Raw genomic sequence first — 16,629 nt, 5'->3', positions numbered from 1 at the left:
TTTTTTTTATTTATTTATTTTTATTACTTTCTGCATTTTATATTGTCTGGGATTCAGAACACTCACTTCTTCAATACTTTCTGAAGATGTGACTCATATCAATGTGTACAGAGATCAGTCTGGATTTACCAGGCAGCATTTTGTAAACACACAGAAGACATTAAATATATGAAGTAAAATATATAGAGCAAAGAAAAAAAGGGAAATAGCTCTACTAAATATTTTATGACAAAGGAAAGGGTGAATACTTTGAGGATTAGAATACAAAATATAAAGAAAAATATTTAGAAGAGCCATTAAACTTTTGTTCTTTGCTTCATATTCCATATATTTTACATCATATGGAGGAACATAGATTTAGCTCAGCACATAAATGTAAAGATTTGAACATGATGCACCGGGTGACTATATGGTGAATATATTTTTATAAAAGACAGTGCCCTCATCACTTTACTCTTAAGCCCTGATGAAAACTCAGGCGTGGAAACGTGTAATCTGGTCCATGTCTTAATGAAGGACTTGTCATTTTTCTACGCAGAAGTGCCTCGGATTGTTTCAGGTCCAGTGCCGTTCACGTCTCCACGTCGGTCTGTGCTAAGCTAAATCTCTGTTCCTCCATAAGTGGTTTTATCCTTGAGGAGCACTTTTGTCCTTCTGTGTGACTCACCAGAGCCCCACTAAAGCACTCACCCATCTCCTGTTTTTATACTCTTCATGTATTTGATGTCTTCTGTCTGTATATTAAATGTAAAAAGTAGTAAAGATAAAGAAAACAAAAAGATAGTGTGTCCAAACTTTTGTCAGGTCATGTCGATGCTATACATAAACTCAAACATGTTTAAAATATATTCTAGACTTTTCCCTTGTCTATTTCATATCTGACAGTGTTGATTGACAGGAGCGCTGTAGTTCACTGATGCTTCACTAGATTTTCTGCCTCTTTTCAGTGAAGTCGAAAGTGGAACATAACAGCAGAGGATTATGGGATACTGTCAGCTACGGCAAGGTCACTCCTCCATTTTGGATTTGCAAAGTCCTTCAGCAAGTCAACACAGCGAAGAGCTCAGAATGTAGTTTTCAGGTTCACAGCTTCATGTTGTTGATTTATTGTTCAAAAGAGTCTCGAATGGACAGCAGCTCATTGGCCAAAAGATGACCACTGACTTTGACGTGCCACTCCAAAGATCGCCCCCTAGAGGAGAGACAAAAAAAGAAAGTAAATCACGAAAATCGAGAAAAAATAAGTAATCTATTTTATTTTGAAACCTGTACATGTATAGAGCTGTCAAAAGTATTGAAAATCAGACACAAATTGATACTGAAACTAGTATCGAAAACAGGATACTAATTTTTCACAGTTATTGATACTAAAAATGTTCCATTCACAGGACAGAAATGAACCTTTCCTGAATATCTTTAGAATGATTTTGAGCCGTATCAGAACAAGTATAAGACCAGATTCTATTGTCTAAAGAATCATTGTAGTATCAGAATCAGTATCAAGTATCAAGTCTATTCCTTAGTATTGAAATCGAATTTGAAATTTTAGTATCTTAACACAAGGAGTACACTTAGAGACACTGTACATGTGCTGTACCTGTACTCTGTGCTGCAGAAGTGGGTGAGCCTGGTCTTTTTGTCCCCTATGGGTTCCAGTAGATACATGCAGGAGTGCACATGGACTGTCTTTGGGACGTCCTGTTGTGAGATGGACACAGACGACACGTACATGGGGCCGGAGGACGGGTCAGACTGCCATGATCTGCAAGAAAAGACAAGACATGATAAGATTTTAATGTCTCTGGATTTATCTTCAACACAAGGACACTTAAAGACAAGCTTGACGGGGTGAATTTAGTGTCTTGCCCAAGGAAACAATGTCATGCACGGATGGGGCAACAGTAACTCAATTGGTAGAGTGTTTGGTGGTTCGAATCCTGCTGTCAACATAAACGTAATTGATAAAGCAGTCAGATCGTCTGGCGGGGTGATTTTAGCTCCCACAGATGAATACTGTCATTGTGTCTTTGGGCAAGACACTTAACCCACCTCGCTTCCAGTGTCTGTGAACACTTATATATGAATGTGGGATTAAACTTCAACCTTTGTGAGCAGTGAGCAGACACCTACTCACTCATCTATTGGTTCAACCTCCATACTTCCCATATGATCCCATTAAAAGTATTCCATGTGTTCAGCGCAGTGTGGGATGAATGTACCTGAGCAGACTGTAGACAGTGGGAGGTATAGACCCTAGCCCATGGCCCTGGCTCTGGATCTGGTACAGGTACAAGTCTGAGTCTGGACCGAGTGGGCGGAGTCTAGAGTCCCGCTGCAGACGAGGGTCAAACTGCGAGCGCTCAGAGAGGACCCTCCTCAGGACCACAGGGGGCGGGACCTCCAGCTCCAGACGGGCTCTCCATAAGGGCAGGGGGCTGAGGTCTGGGCACTGCAGGAGACAGAGGGTGTGAGAGATTTATATTCAAGAGGTTTTTTACACTTTAATGTCAGAATTTGAGAGTTAGTGCAGGGGACTGTCACAGGACAATTCACTGATTTTGAATAAAGATTTGATTTAAAATGACTAAACTACTTTTGAGATCAGCTCCAAAAACTTGAAATATTAAACTTATGGATTTAAGTCCTTTTTCAACTGATAACTGCACCTGATTTGTCTGTTATTAATGTTCACATCTTGATTTAAGGACACAAGTGAATTAAAAAACCAAGGTTCATGTAGAGCGGATTAATACGAAGATTTTAAAACCAAAATGACGAGTAAGAATCTCAAAGTAAGAAGATAGGTGTTATTTGAGACAAGAAAACATGATGGTTTAATGCCACTGTGAAACATTCCAAGTAAAGCATTAACATCTCCATGGAGACAAGCCAAATACAAAAGTTACCTAGCGCGCCTTTAATCAGAGCACACACCTCACATCGGCTTTACCTTCCTGTAGTCCAGCTGTAGTCCGTCTGGAGTGGTGAAACTGGTCCAGACCTGGTCCTGGTCCTGGCTCAGTTTCAGCAGAGACTCTGTGCTTCTCTCGAGCTTCAGGTGAGCCTCACTTAGCTCCTCCCCCTCAACGCTGTCTCCATGGCAACCAGGGGAGTCTGACCACACCCCTTCCTCAGAGTCTGGACTGGTACAGGTGGAACCGGACCAAAACACAGGCAGCTGCAAAGAAAAAGGAAGAATTTCAACCTGATAACCTATTTAAAAAAAAAATGGTATTATTGCTTTGTCTGGAATGTTCCACAGTATGGTATTAAATGTATCTCTATTTATTTAATTACAGCTGTTGTTATTGTCCCAAAATATCTAGTAAAGCATGTGTTCTTACTGAAAGCAGAAAGTTGAACCTGGAACTTTTACCTGGAAGAGTGTGTGCGCCTCTGAGATCATGTGACCCAGAGCCTGAGTCGCCGCCAGACTCTCACTGAGGTCCCTCTGATCTGGACCGAGGCTGCACTTCCTCTGTCCTGGTCTGAAAACACAGAGACAGAAACCATCAGGCTCATTACCATGGTCCAGATGATGTATAGAAAAAGCTATTTAGCGTTTATTTTGGCTCCTGAGCTCCTGGGAGTATAATGACAATCTGAAGTAAGTAAGTTTAACTCTAATAATAATGCTCTCCTCACCTGTTTCTGTGGTTGTCCCTCTGGCCCGCACTCAGGTGGAACAGTGAAGGGGCCAGACAGACCGCCATGTTGGTGTGGGTCATGTGATTCTCCTCTGAGCTGGACACAACGTCATACAGGAAGTAGAGCAGAGTCCTCAGAGCCTCACGCCGTTCGTCCGGCAGCAGCAAGATGGCCGACTGCACCGCGTCCATCTGCACGTCCTGAGGGAAGTCTGTGAGCACAAGGACTTATATTAGACAAGAAGTGACAGGTGAATATAACAGGACAGGAGTGTGTTCATTCAATGTTTTGTTTTGCAGATTTTCCACTTCTAAACATGTAATATTTATTTTTAAATTGGTAATTGATATGGCAACAGTTTTTATCATTCTGAAATCAATTGATACTCAAGCAGACATGTTCACCTGCCCACCTCTCCTATTGGTCAGCCCCTCAGAAAAGGCAGACATCTGCAATTAGTGTTGCCAATAGTGATGAATGGCCACACTAAATGAGGACTAAACCAGGACTAAAACAGGACTACATCAGGATTAAAACAGGACTAAGACAGGACTAAACCAGGACTAAGCTAACTGAATGAAACAGTTCATAGTGAGCATTTTCCCTCTGGTCTCTTTGACTGGTAATTTTTAAAAATCAGAGTCAGCTTCCTGATATTTGCAGTGAATTTGCAAATATGAAATATACAGCACATGCTTCAGGGTATGTCTTAGGCGTTACATTATGAAGTAGCATAAGTCATGTTAAAATTCCACAGGTCAGAGGTTACTCCTGGTGGGAGTAAATATGGAAGCAACCTTAATGACAGCTGCATATTAATATTACACTGACATAACTCTCTCTCTTTTATTTACTGAGCCTCAGATGAGCCTTACACTGGTAGATGTGTAGAACTGTGTTGTTGAGTTTGGAGCTGAGCAGCGGTTCAGGCAGGTCTCTGAGGTATTGTTTGATCAGGTCGGCCACGTCAAAAGCACAGAGGCCAGAGAACGAGACCTGGTCTGGACCACGCTCCAGCTGGTCCCTTAGAGCCTGGATCCTGGACTTCAGCCCGGATTTACGAAACACCCCCATCTGAGAAACAAGAGAGGCTTTTTTATACATGTTCATGCTACGAAGAGCACAGCATTTACTCAGAGTTTACATGTGATTATAATTAGAGCTTAATTTGAATGTTTCAGTCTGATCTTCCCGTGTGCAGAAGGTTTTGAGTTTGTTTAGATCATCCATTTAGACAGTGACTCAGTGATTAGAGCACTCACCCACCAACCCGAAGGTCAGAGATTTGATTCCTCTTTGGACCAAGTTCTGTCATTGTGTCCTTAGGCAAGACACTTCACCCACCTTGTGTAAGTGGTGTGTGCGTGAGTGTGGTGACAGCTGTGGCTACAATAAACGCTGACCACCTTTGAATATGGAATGAATAATAATAATAAGACTATATTTGGGTTTCAAATTTCAGTCATTTTGAGTGGAGAGGTTTTCAATAAAAAGGTAAACAATATTTAGTTTTTATTATGTGTAAATCAACACATACTGAACATGTGGACGAACTTTTAAATTAATTACACTGACATTCTATAGTTTATGTTATGCTCAGCTCATTGTTACCTGGTCCACACACTCATTCCTCACATACACCATGGCCCGCAGGACACTAGGGGGCAGTGGTTCTCCAGTCTGCTGCATGTTCACCAGCAAAGGGACGCCAAACACCCTACGACCTTTCACCTCCGAACCTTTGGACTTCCTCTGTGGTTTGGGCACCGTCCTGAGACACACATATATAGAGAACAGGATTTTTAAAATTAAAAGCATGTTTTTAAAGTACTTCACAGAATGAGGGGATTTTGTTTTGTAAATGAACTTGTCAGAAGAAAGAGGATTTTTATGTGTGTGTGTGTGTGTGTGCATACATATGTGTATATATAGCTGTGTGTTGCTTCGCCTGGAATGTTCCACAGTATGAGCATTAATTCACATCATTTTACAGGTGTTTCTATTCCTCAAAACACCTTTCCACAGACCTGAACCATAACTTGGCCTGATGTCATCACCTGCTTGTCTCTGTGCAGATAGATGAATGCAACACTGTGGAATATTCTAGGTAAAGCAATAACATCTCCATAGAGACAAGCAGGTGGCGGACGCTCTACCAGAAAAGTTACAAGCTTTTAAACCACTGCAGTGTTTGTGTTTGTGTTTCACAGCCTCGCTCACGCTGATGTGTTCTGAGTTTGTGGACATTATACTGTTGAGACAAGAGCAGAGTAAACAGTGACTGAAGAGTCCCCCCACACATCCTCTCTCAGCTCTCTCCATCCTCTTTCTCCATCATCTCTCTCTCCTTCCTCTCTCTCCATCAGCTCTCTCCATCCTCTTTCTCCATCATCTCTCTCTCCTTCCTCTCTCTCCATCAGCTCTCTCCATCCTCTTTCTCTACCATCTCTGCTCTTCCTCTCTCTCCATTTTCTCTGCTTTCTCCCTACATCCTCTCTCTTCTTCTTCTCTCTACTTCCTCTCTCTCTACTTCCTCTCTCTCCATCCTCTCTCTTCTTCCTCACTCTTCATCCTCACTCTTCATCCTCTCTCTCACATCTTCCTCACTCTTCATCCTCTCATTCATAATTCATTTTGCAGGTGCAGAAGCGTTTGGCTCAAAAAAACAAAACAAACTCCGACTGTGTGTGTTCCGCTGTTCAACCACCAAACACCGAAGCATTATGGGAGATCTGTGTTCACTCTGAGCACTGATGCATCATGGGACATCTCTGAGGACTGATGCATTATGGGATTTTCTGCTTTCTATAAACAGCACTGCAGGATCTGTCTAAGAACAGTAGTGTGGAAAGACTGAATTCTGAGTAGCCGACGCTGGGGCCGCCGCAAATGTGTAAATATGAAAGTTTAATATTTATGGAACATTCCAGACTGTGAAAAGTCAAGGTTTTATTTATGGGTTTGAAACTGTGTCACCATTAAAGATGCACTATGTAACTTTTCTAGTGGAGGATCTGCCATTTACTTGTCCCCATGGAGATGTTATTTCTTTGTCTGAATTGTTCCTCTGTGTGGAATTAAACATATTTATCTTGCATTTAACCAATTAGCGGTGTTTTTTTTTTAGCTAAAAAATACTGAATAACAGGCAATATCACTGTGCCCGAGCCCACCCGTCCACAGATCTGACCTGTAACTTAGCCTGGTGACGTAGCCTGCTCGTCTTTATGGAAATAAATAAGTTTAATGTCATACTGCGGAACATTCCAGGCAGTGCAAGAACATCTCCATGGGCAAAAGCAGTTGGCAGAAAAGTTACAAAGTGCGATATCAAGCACTATATGACATCAAACAGGACTGCCTGATGATAGCCAGGTCTATCTGATTAAAAACAGCTGGGTGTAGGGGTGGAGTTTGAAGTGTGGATACCTGTTAGACCAATCACACTGGTCCTTATACCCCCAGACTCCTCCCCTCCTCCCCCCGTCACTCTCCCCTTTAGTCCTACAGACCCCGCCCAGTTTGAAATATGTTTGTGGGAGTTTAGGTGTTCAATCGCACAACAAGTTTATGAAATCTATGTAGAGATATGTTTAGTATTTTGTGTTGAGTTGTGGGTCACATGATCGGCGTGCACTGACCAGCTCCACCCCTGTCGGCTGGTGGGGGAGTACTTGTCCATCAGAGCCGTGAGCCGCAGCAATGCCAGCTTCTGCAGCAGAGCCAGTCTGGACCAAGACAGACCCAGGATTCCCCCCGGATCTGAATCAGACTCAGGAGACCAGGACCCGGGCCGATCCTCTCTGATGGACACAACACACGGAACAAGAGTCAGGAGAAAGAGAAGCAGAAGAGAGGGAGAAGCAGAAGAGAGGGAGAAGCAGAAGAGAGGGAAGAATGATGGAGGTAAAGTTCATACGGCAGGTTTTCATGTTTTTCTAATCGTTACTTGGTGTAGTGAGATAGTACAGGTACATTTGTTAAGTGGCAGTTTGTGGAAAAAAGGTGGACAAGAAAAAAATACAGGAAGTAGTGATGAGTTTAACAAAATAAAGGTGTTTTTTATATTTATTAATCGTGATATAACAAGTTATAATAGGAGTACTGTTTGTCCACTGATGTGAAAATAATTTGTTTTTGATGTCCCCTTCCTTTTGCTCTCCACACTAAGTCACTCTGCCTTCAGAGAGATCGCTAGATTACTCAAACATGCATGGATGACAACTAAAACCTCTTCAGGCATGTTTTTAATAAGGGTAGGTATAAGGTATAATGAGGTATAACATGGTAGAAAGCTAAAAAAATAAAATTTTTATATATATATATATATATATATATATATATATATATATATTTTGCATAATACCTCCTCTTTAAATGCCAGAAGGAGACGGTACAGTTACAATTGGTATAATTTACTGTGGAAGAAGTGAAGTTATGCTCCTCACCTGCTCAGTCTCTCATTCTGTTCTTCTCCAGATGTCTGCTCCTCTGGTCCCTGGTCCATGTGGTGCATCAGGTCTGTAGACTCAGGGCTATGTTCCGGGCTGGAGTCCTGAATAGAATCCCGGTCCTCCGTAAGATCCTGGGTTAAATCCTGGTCCTCCGTGAGATCCTGAATTGAATCCTGATCCTGGTCTTCGGATAAGTCTTGAGTCCAGGAGGAGACCTTCTGCTGCAGGTCAGTGATCCGCTCTAAAACTCGGTCCAGAGCTGAGAAGACCTCATCAGAACCCAGGCGACCGAACATCTGAGAGGAGAAGGGGTTATAAGGCAGGGTTTGTAGATCAGAAAGTAAAGTTTAAATAACTTCAACTTTCAAGTAATTTCTCTGCATAAATAAAGTTTGTAAAGTTGGCAAAAAAAAAAAAAAAAAAAAATGTAGGTTTTTTTTTTTGCATTATTTTGCATATCGCTGCCTCATAACATAAGTCTTTGGGCCAAACAATTGTCCCATCCTTCTCTGTAAAATGTAAAATAAACAACCTAATAAAATTCAAATAAATAAAAAAAGCCTACTACTACTTAGATGTAGCATACTTTAATCAGTGGTGTTGTTTTGATATTTAATATGCCTCAATGTTAGCATTAGCATTGAGGCGCAAACATGTCTCTTTCTAAACACAGAAGTGTCCTCTGGTGAAGTAATCATTTTATTTGCATAGTGTTTAACATGTTGTCACTGACTTCCACCTGCAGCTTCCTGTCCACTGCCTGACCCTAACCCCTAACCTCTGACCCCTGACCCACCCAAAGCTCTCTGTCCACTGCCTGATCTTTAAATATTTATTCATTTTAGCATGACTAGAGATAAAGATGGACAGGAAGTAGTGACGCTAACAGTGTTGCCGGGGACTGTTGTGTACAGAGCCTATTTCTTGGGCAGTTATGCAAACAGACTGACAATATGTAGGTCCTTGACTCTGGTTAACATTATGGTTGCTAGGTAACATTTATGAAATGACCACTATGTGCATATGAGTTTTTATTCTGCACTCTGCAGTTTTAATGTACATTTTATGATGATTATTTGTGATTATTTATGTTTTGATTTGTGTGATTTTAATGTCTTTCTTATTCTGTAAAGCACTTTTAATTACTTTGTGTACCAATTGTGCTATACTGTAGAAATAAGCTTACCTGGCCTTGTCTTACTTTACCACTATGTAAGTATGTAAGTATCTAGAAGTTTTAAATATCTTGAGTTTTGCTTCTCTCACCTCAGCATGTTCACTCTCCATTACAGGGTGCACGTTGTCATACACACTGAGGCGGGGCTCTGTGACAACGACGTCACAGCTTGGAGCATTCTGATTGGCCGATGACAAGGAAGAGGTGCCATGGCGGCGCCCGCTGCTCCTTCTCCTCTGGTATCCGTGGAAACTGCCGGTCCTCCAGTTTACAGAGTCCTGGTCCAAGATCCGGTCCCGGAGACTTGGGAAGGTCCCAGTTTTGAGTCTCAACGAGGTGTCAAAGTCTGTACCAGAGTGGCACAGGTTGATCTGGTTTAAGTACTTCTGTAAGAACATAGTAAAATAATGCCTTTGTATAGAAATCACACATTATTCTCTTCCTACTTGGATTTGGTGTGAGCATTGCATCTACTGAACCATAGAAGAGAACAAAAACTCATTTATGCAACCGGCAGTGTAATAAAGTTATGCAATTATAATGAACACACTTTGACGACAGAAATGCTAAGATGGAGTTTGCCAAAGTCTTATGAACATATAAAACTGAGCAGCATTTCTACCTGTGACATAACTACACAGGAAAAATTGCAACAGAGTGATTTCAAAACACTGTTAAAAGATTTTTGCATAATTATGTGTCCTTTAAAATACAGCACTTTTAAAAATGTTTACACCAAATACTGTATAAATAAAGCTATAGTTTGAATTTCAAGTCATCCGTGTTAAAACCTATTCTCCAAACTGTTCTGTTCAGATCTTTAATAGTTCAGATCTTTATAGTTGTTTCTTCTTATTGAGCCTCTGATGTTGTATTTGAAGTGATTCATGTTTGAATAATCTTTAATCTCTTATTTTGAAGATGCCATTTTGCTGATCTACCCCCGTTTTCACTTCCACCGGTACATGCCCACTTCTCCAGTTTCATTTTCATAATCTGTGATACTCGTAGGATTCGGCAGCGCCACGTAGTCATTTTGGTACAAATGAAAAAAAAAGGGCTGCTCCCTGGTGTGATGTGCAGCTATCCATAGGAGGGGCCGACAGCATGAGGAGCTTTGTTTGACACTTATGCCAACGTCAGCTCCCATTGGGCACCGCAGTTTTCTAACGCAGAAATCAGTGGACTTGTTTCTTTTATCAAGTTGTTTTAGATGAATATTGTGATTTAAATTGTGCAAATTATAACATAATGATCCACAGATGTCAGAGATTAGAAATATAGAGACACAAGCACAATAGGGCTGATTTAAGATACATGCTGGATGTGTTTTAGTGAAGAGGGCATTGCAGATAGAAAATGCATACATACATATACATAGTTATGCATTACAAAATCTACCTGTTGGTCATTCTGGTTGATTTCTTTTTTACTCTTGCTGCGGACTCGGGTCACTGGGCTGGGCGTGCTCACAACACTGCTGCTCTCTGATTGGCTGTGACTGCGGCTGCTGGTCTCTGATTGACTGCTGGTTTGAGGAGAGGAGGGGCAGGAGGACACCGGGCTGTTGGGGGCACTCTGAGGGCTAAGGAGATAAACACATGATCAAAGCGATAAGCGATCCTGCTTATGGTAATGGATGGAAGTATTGTCTTACCAATAAAAACAAAACAAAAACAAAAACAAAAACAAAACATGTGTTGCTGAATAACTATTGTAAGATAGATAAGTTTAATGCTGTACTGTAGAAGTATCCAGGGGAAGCAATTCTATCTCCATGGAGATGAGCAGATGGCTGACACTAACCAGAAAAGTTCCATAGTGCACCTTTAAACTTATAATAAACACTAGACCTTGTCACCTGTCTGTGCAGTGCAGTGTGTCGTCTTCCTCCACTGAGCTCCCCAGACTCCTGTACCTGCCCCAGCCTCCTATGGCCCGTCGCAGCTTCAGTTTATCGATTTTCCTCAACAAACTCGTGCTGTTTTTACTCTGTGATCTCTCCAAACTTCCATCTAGACTCATTCCGGAGGACCCAGGAGAGGGGCAGCTGCTGGAGCATGTGCCCAGGGATCGAGCCTTGTTCCTGGGGGAAAATCTAAGTGAGCCCCAGGTCTGAGTGGAGGTGTGGTCCAGGCCTTCACTGTCTGAGCTGCAGGAGCTGTAGCTAGCATTGTGCAGAGGGCTGAAGCTGAAGCCTAAGTCTGCGGGTGATTCGTTACGATGCCACTGTTTGGATATCCGGTCGTAGCTCCAGTTTGGGCTCAGAGCACAGAAGTCCTCCTCCTCACTCTCCACCTCCTGTAAAACAAAATGGGAGTTTAGGTGGTTTGGTGCAAACCTGGAACTTATATTACAGATTAAGTTATATTACAGATTTACCCAAAGAGCAGCTCTTAAGGTCAAATCAGACTGCTGTGTGCTCTCTGCATCTAATTATTAAGTATTTTTTATCAGTCGCAAACAAAGAAGTACTGGTGCTATGCTGTTAGGATGCTAGTTGTTGTTAGCATTGGCATGTGCATGATGGTGTCTCTGCTCTGTCCTCTGCTCTCAAAGTCATTGTGATATATAAATAAGATGCTAGGAATAACAAAGTGGAGAATAACACTTCAAAATGAAAAGCTAAATACTGCATTGTTCCAGCTGGATTCAAGCTCTGTCTGGGTCAGGAGTACCCAGCTGAAGGAGTAGCTCATAGTGCATGTTTGTGGACACAGGGAGAACATGCAAACTCCATATACAACTGAATATTTAGTTGTTTTGAGAAGATTACCAAAAACACCATATTCTAAAGATGTGATCTATATAACTTTTTGTAGAGGGGGGTTAGCCACATGCTTGTCTCCATGGCGATGTTATTGCTTTACCTATTATATTTTGCAGTGTGACATTAAACCGAGAACACTGTAAGTGAAGCCCCCTTTCCATAGGTCTGCCCCATAGCTGGCTTTGTGGTGACACTTATTTAATGTTTAATGCCATACTGTGGAACATTATTACGCTGGTGTTGTATTGCTCTTTTCCTGTCTATTGTGTTATCTGTATATTTGTTTTTTGTTGACTTTTATGTGATGCACTTTGGTCAGCTCAAGTTGTTTTAAATGTGCTATAGAAATAAACTTGCACACAAAAGGAGACGAGCAGGTGGCCCTTCATCTGTCAGAAAAAAGTTGCAGATTTTTTACTTAATTTGATGTAATGGAAGCTAATGGTAATAGGCTCTTGTGGCGTTTGGTTGTTCTCCTTGTGCTGCCATAAAACATATTGGCAGCACCAAACCCCAGTCTGATGATAACTCCACTGTACACTTAATGATAATGAGAAGTAAAGCTCTTTGTCTTTAAATGGTCCCTCGGTAAAGCTCTGGCCATAAACAATAGACTTATAAAACCCACAGCCCCGGTCCCACAAACATGTTTCAGGCTTGAATCATTTCCTCTGAAGCACACAATGGAGCCTCTACTTCTCCAGGACTCAGCCTCCTCCTGCTGCTTCCGTTCAGATATTTATGTCTCCACCAAACAAGAAACTGCACTAATGTGACGGCCTGTCTACTTCGCCACAAACAAGAGAATGTACACAGAAACAAGGCTTTCTGAGCCATGATTCTACACGATGATGATGATGGTGATGATGATGACTTCTCTTAAATAAAACAGCACAGTGCAGCACAGTGAGGATCTGGTTTCAGAGTGAGTGGGGCCTTGTATCTGGGTGGGTTTCCTCCAGGTGAACTCTGGCTTAACTCTGGTTCCCAGCCCTAAACCCTACTCCGAGTACAGCCTAACCTGTGTAATAGCGAATATTGAGTATAGTACACACGATCAGTCAAAGGTTTGGACACGCCCTCTCATTCAATGTTTTTTTAAATTGCATTTTTCCTACTCTACGTTTTACATACGCACAGAAAACATCAAATATATGACGTAAGATATTTCTCTTTGTTGAACAATATTTAGTCTGTTGGTCTGTTTTTGACCAGTGTCTGTTTCACTGTTGATTTTCTGACTTCGTTCAGTCCTAAGAGGCGACGGCTGCTGGGACTTTGGGCTTTACAAATATAAAGTGAATTGAATTGATTTATGTAAGAGAATTTCCCAAAGAGAGTCAAATGGATGATGATTTCCAGATGGCAACCGAAACATCACAAATATATGACAAAATCTGTTTTCAGACACCATACTTTTACTCCTACTCGAGTACTATACCTTTACTGCTACTCAAGTACACTTTAGGCAGTACTCGAGTACACTTTAGAGAGTACTGCTCCCACGAGTCAGTCCAAAAGTGAATCTAAATAATTAGAACATCTGTTCCTTACACCGCTCCCTCAGACATGACTTAGCTTTTTCTCATTTTTGTGTCTTTAGAAAACACCAGATTATGAAAAAAGACGATACATAAAAATTATCTTTGAAATTTTAAATCCAGCTTTTATCTTTGAAATTGCGTCATAAGAGTCATTTGTTTCAGTGGAATCCTGTTTTATGGGCTTAGATCTGAGCGAGCCGCAGTCATGTTTAAATAGAGCGCCCCCTGCTGTGCACATGCAGGACACTCACCCTTCTTTTGGTCCGGCGCAGCTCCAGTCTCAGCTCTGCACTTTTGTTTAGTGTTTTTAATCTCCTGAAGCAGACAAAGGGAGACAGAGACAAAGGACACGTCAAACGGGGAGATTTTGAAGTCAGTGCTTAAGGATAACGATATAATGCTTTTTGTCTCAGATTTAGCATCAGACTTTCTCATATGTAGATTATGATTTACATTTTGTTCATTATAAACCCCAATGTTAAAGGGGGGTGGGGGGGTGGGGGGGGGGGGGGGTGTGTGTCAGTCTTTTTTGACCGTGTTTCAGACGCACTAAATCCATTGGTACATCAAGATATGAGCTTTAATAAGAGACAAATCAGGTGCCTTCTTTCGTTGAAGTCGCTCCAGCTAGTGTTAGCAACAGGTTTGATTGACAGTTGCTAAGCGCCCATTCCCTACTAAACCAGCGGTGTGGGAGGGAGTGTTACTTTCAACGGCCTCGCTCCAGATTGGCTCTTTGGTTGCTATGATACTTGCGGTCCGAATTCCTAATATGGAAAAAATGGCCCTTATAACTGCTCTAGCCTCGATGAACTTCATTTTACTGGAGCCAAACGCTGTAGGTGACGTCACACTCACTCAGTCCACTTCTTTACACAGTCTGTGGTTATACCCAATAGAAGTGTTTTACCCCCTCTTTAATATTATAAACTGGGTAATTTATCTGTTTCAAACCCAGATTTTTACCTGCAGAGTGAGTCCACTGCATCTTTGTCCAGGAAACCGTGATCCTGTTTGGCCCACTCCAGGTCGATCGGGAACTTCCCATCTATAAAATGAAGGCAAGGCAAGTTTATTGTATGGCACAATCCGTACACAATGTAATTCAAAGTGCTTTACAGAATATTCATGCATTCATAATAAATAAAAATGAGATAATAATAAAGATGATAATGATTGTGTTTACCTCTGAACAGCTGGACGTACTGAGGAAATCCCGCCGCTCTCAGCCAATCACAGGCCTCTCTGGCTTCTATCTCTGCAACAACAACGTTTTCTAACATCACTTTGGTTCAAGAGCACAAATATTTGCAGCCAATCAGAGGCGTGTTTGTTGAGTTACATTTGCATTAGGAGAAAACAAAGCAAACACAAAGAAAATAAAATGGGTCATTAACGAAAAGACCTTCAGGGTTTTAATGTCACGAGACTGGAGAGAGAAGAAGAACAGGACAAAAGATTCACTTCAATGTATTTGCTCAGATTCAAGTCAGAGTGACCAGCAGATCACTGAGACACTTTTTCGTCTATCTGATTTTTATTAATGCCATTGCCTGGATCCAGAACACACACCTCCAACACTTTGCAAAGGTGTGACTCTGGTCTCCCTGAGGTCAGAAGGATGTGATTGACAGGTGTATTAGCCAATCAGGGACATGCATGGCCTGTCCATATCAAAACAAATATGGCTGCTTATGAAGTAAAAAGGAAAGAAAAACATATAAAAGAGGACTGAAAAACCAAATTGATTTCTGCAGAGTCAATGAGCAAAGCACCAAACTCTGTTCATCTGAGGAGAAGGAAATGTGAATTTGTTCATAATGACAGCGAGGTTCTTTATTTCACATGCGTCACTGAACTAAACAAATCTGATTGGATGGCCGTGTTTGATCCCGGCTCAAGGCGCGACGAAGGGAGTGGTGATCAGACTGACATATTTGTGTGTGTTTCTGTGTGTGTGTGTCTCTGTCTGTGTGTTTGTGTGAGTGTAAACAAAATGAGATCTCATTCTCGACAACCCAGTAAAACTTGTTTATTGTATCTAATACCAAAACTACGCTATGCAAAAAGACAAGAGCTTCCTCCTGAATGTTTAGTCCAAGTTCAGGTCCAGATTTAGGTCCAGATCCAGGTTCAGGTTTAGGTCCAGGTCCAGGTCCAGGTCCAGGATATTGGACCTGCTGTCTTCCAATCCTTGTAGTGATTCTAAATGTTGGACTCCATATTGTTTATTTAGACAGGAAACCCTTTTGTTTAGTTCACTGTTTAGTTAGTGACTGAACTGTGGAGAAGCACGTATCCCACAATTCTTTGCCCCTCCCAAGTCCACGAGCCACTGGCGCACTTCCTGTCTCTGATCATAAATCGCATCTCAAAAGCAAAGCCTGGACCCTCCAGTTTGTCTGACCCATCACAGAGAAGAGACTTTTGGGTTGCAAAATGGCTCTCATGCAGTTGGGATTTTTAGAAGAAAAATCTACAAAGTGAAAATGTTTATGAAATAATGCCATGGCTCTGTAAATGTGGCATCGTACACAAGTGAGGGTCAATGTTAGCTCTGACACTAACTCGGGTCTGCAGGTCGAACCCGACTCAGGCAGTGATTAGTTTTCTAGTTTAGATTAATCAGTTGCCTAAATGAAACTAGTCTGAGGGGCCAACGCCGCAGATTGGCAGCCTCGCCTTTGTCAGTCTGTCCCAGAACAGCTGCGGCGGATGTAGCTTTCCACAAATGCTGGGTTTCAGATGACATCGTGCCTTAATAGGCCAATAATAAACTACAGACAGGGAGCAGTTCAAAAGAATTGTGTTAAAAAGCAGATTTATGTTTTAACATAGTTCGGCTTTCAAGTTATTGTTATAGGTAATCAGATTTAACATTTCTGGATTTTGAGGGCCATGTTTTAGACCAGGTTAAATCTGGTTTAGACCTTGTTTAGACTGACTTTAGCCCTATTTTAGACCTGATTTAGACCTGCTTTAGTCTTGTTTTAAACCTGGATTAGAACTGCTATAGTTCCGGTTTAGGCCTGGTTT

General features: G+C 41.6%; 1 protein-coding gene across 2 annotated transcripts in view; it reads right to left on the bottom strand.

Annotated features, from left to right (window-relative positions):
- Nucleotides 1–245: 245 nt before the first annotated feature.
- si:dkeyp-23e4.3 (rho GTPase-activating protein 7) overlaps nt 246–16,629 on the bottom strand; it is a 54,649-nt gene continuing 38,265 nt past the window's right edge. For both annotated transcript variants that reach the window (XM_055226821.1, XM_033977768.2), the window contains exons 2-17: nt 14,780–14,851; nt 14,560–14,641; nt 13,845–13,908; nt 11,141–11,580; nt 10,681–10,864; nt 9,369–9,665; nt 8,097–8,398; nt 7,290–7,451; nt 5,260–5,419; nt 4,524–4,722; nt 3,646–3,859; nt 3,377–3,488; nt 2,951–3,178; nt 2,220–2,449; nt 1,598–1,762; nt 246–1,192 (exon numbers count right to left, since the gene is read on the bottom strand). In XM_055226821.1, coding sequence (XP_055082796.1) covers nt 1,105–1,192; nt 1,598–1,762; nt 2,220–2,449; nt 2,951–3,178; nt 3,377–3,488; nt 3,646–3,859; nt 4,524–4,722; nt 5,260–5,419; nt 7,290–7,451; nt 8,097–8,398; nt 9,369–9,665; nt 10,681–10,864; nt 11,141–11,580; nt 13,845–13,908; nt 14,560–14,641; nt 14,780–14,851 — 2,999 coding nt within the window. In that variant the 3' untranslated portion in view covers nt 246–1,104. The remainder of the gene's footprint in view (nt 1,193–1,597; nt 1,763–2,219; nt 2,450–2,950; nt 3,179–3,376; nt 3,489–3,645; nt 3,860–4,523; nt 4,723–5,259; nt 5,420–7,289; nt 7,452–8,096; nt 8,399–9,368; nt 9,666–10,680; nt 10,865–11,140; nt 11,581–13,844; nt 13,909–14,559; nt 14,642–14,779; nt 14,852–16,629) is intronic.

This window comes from Periophthalmus magnuspinnatus, chromosome 14 (genome assembly GCF_009829125.3).
Source record: "Periophthalmus magnuspinnatus isolate fPerMag1 chromosome 14, fPerMag1.2.pri, whole genome shotgun sequence".
Classification (NCBI taxonomy): domain Eukaryota; kingdom Metazoa; phylum Chordata; class Actinopteri; order Gobiiformes; family Gobiidae; genus Periophthalmus; species Periophthalmus magnuspinnatus.
Note: the sequence above shows the minus strand (reverse complement) of the source record. Positions and strands in the feature narration are given on the sequence as shown.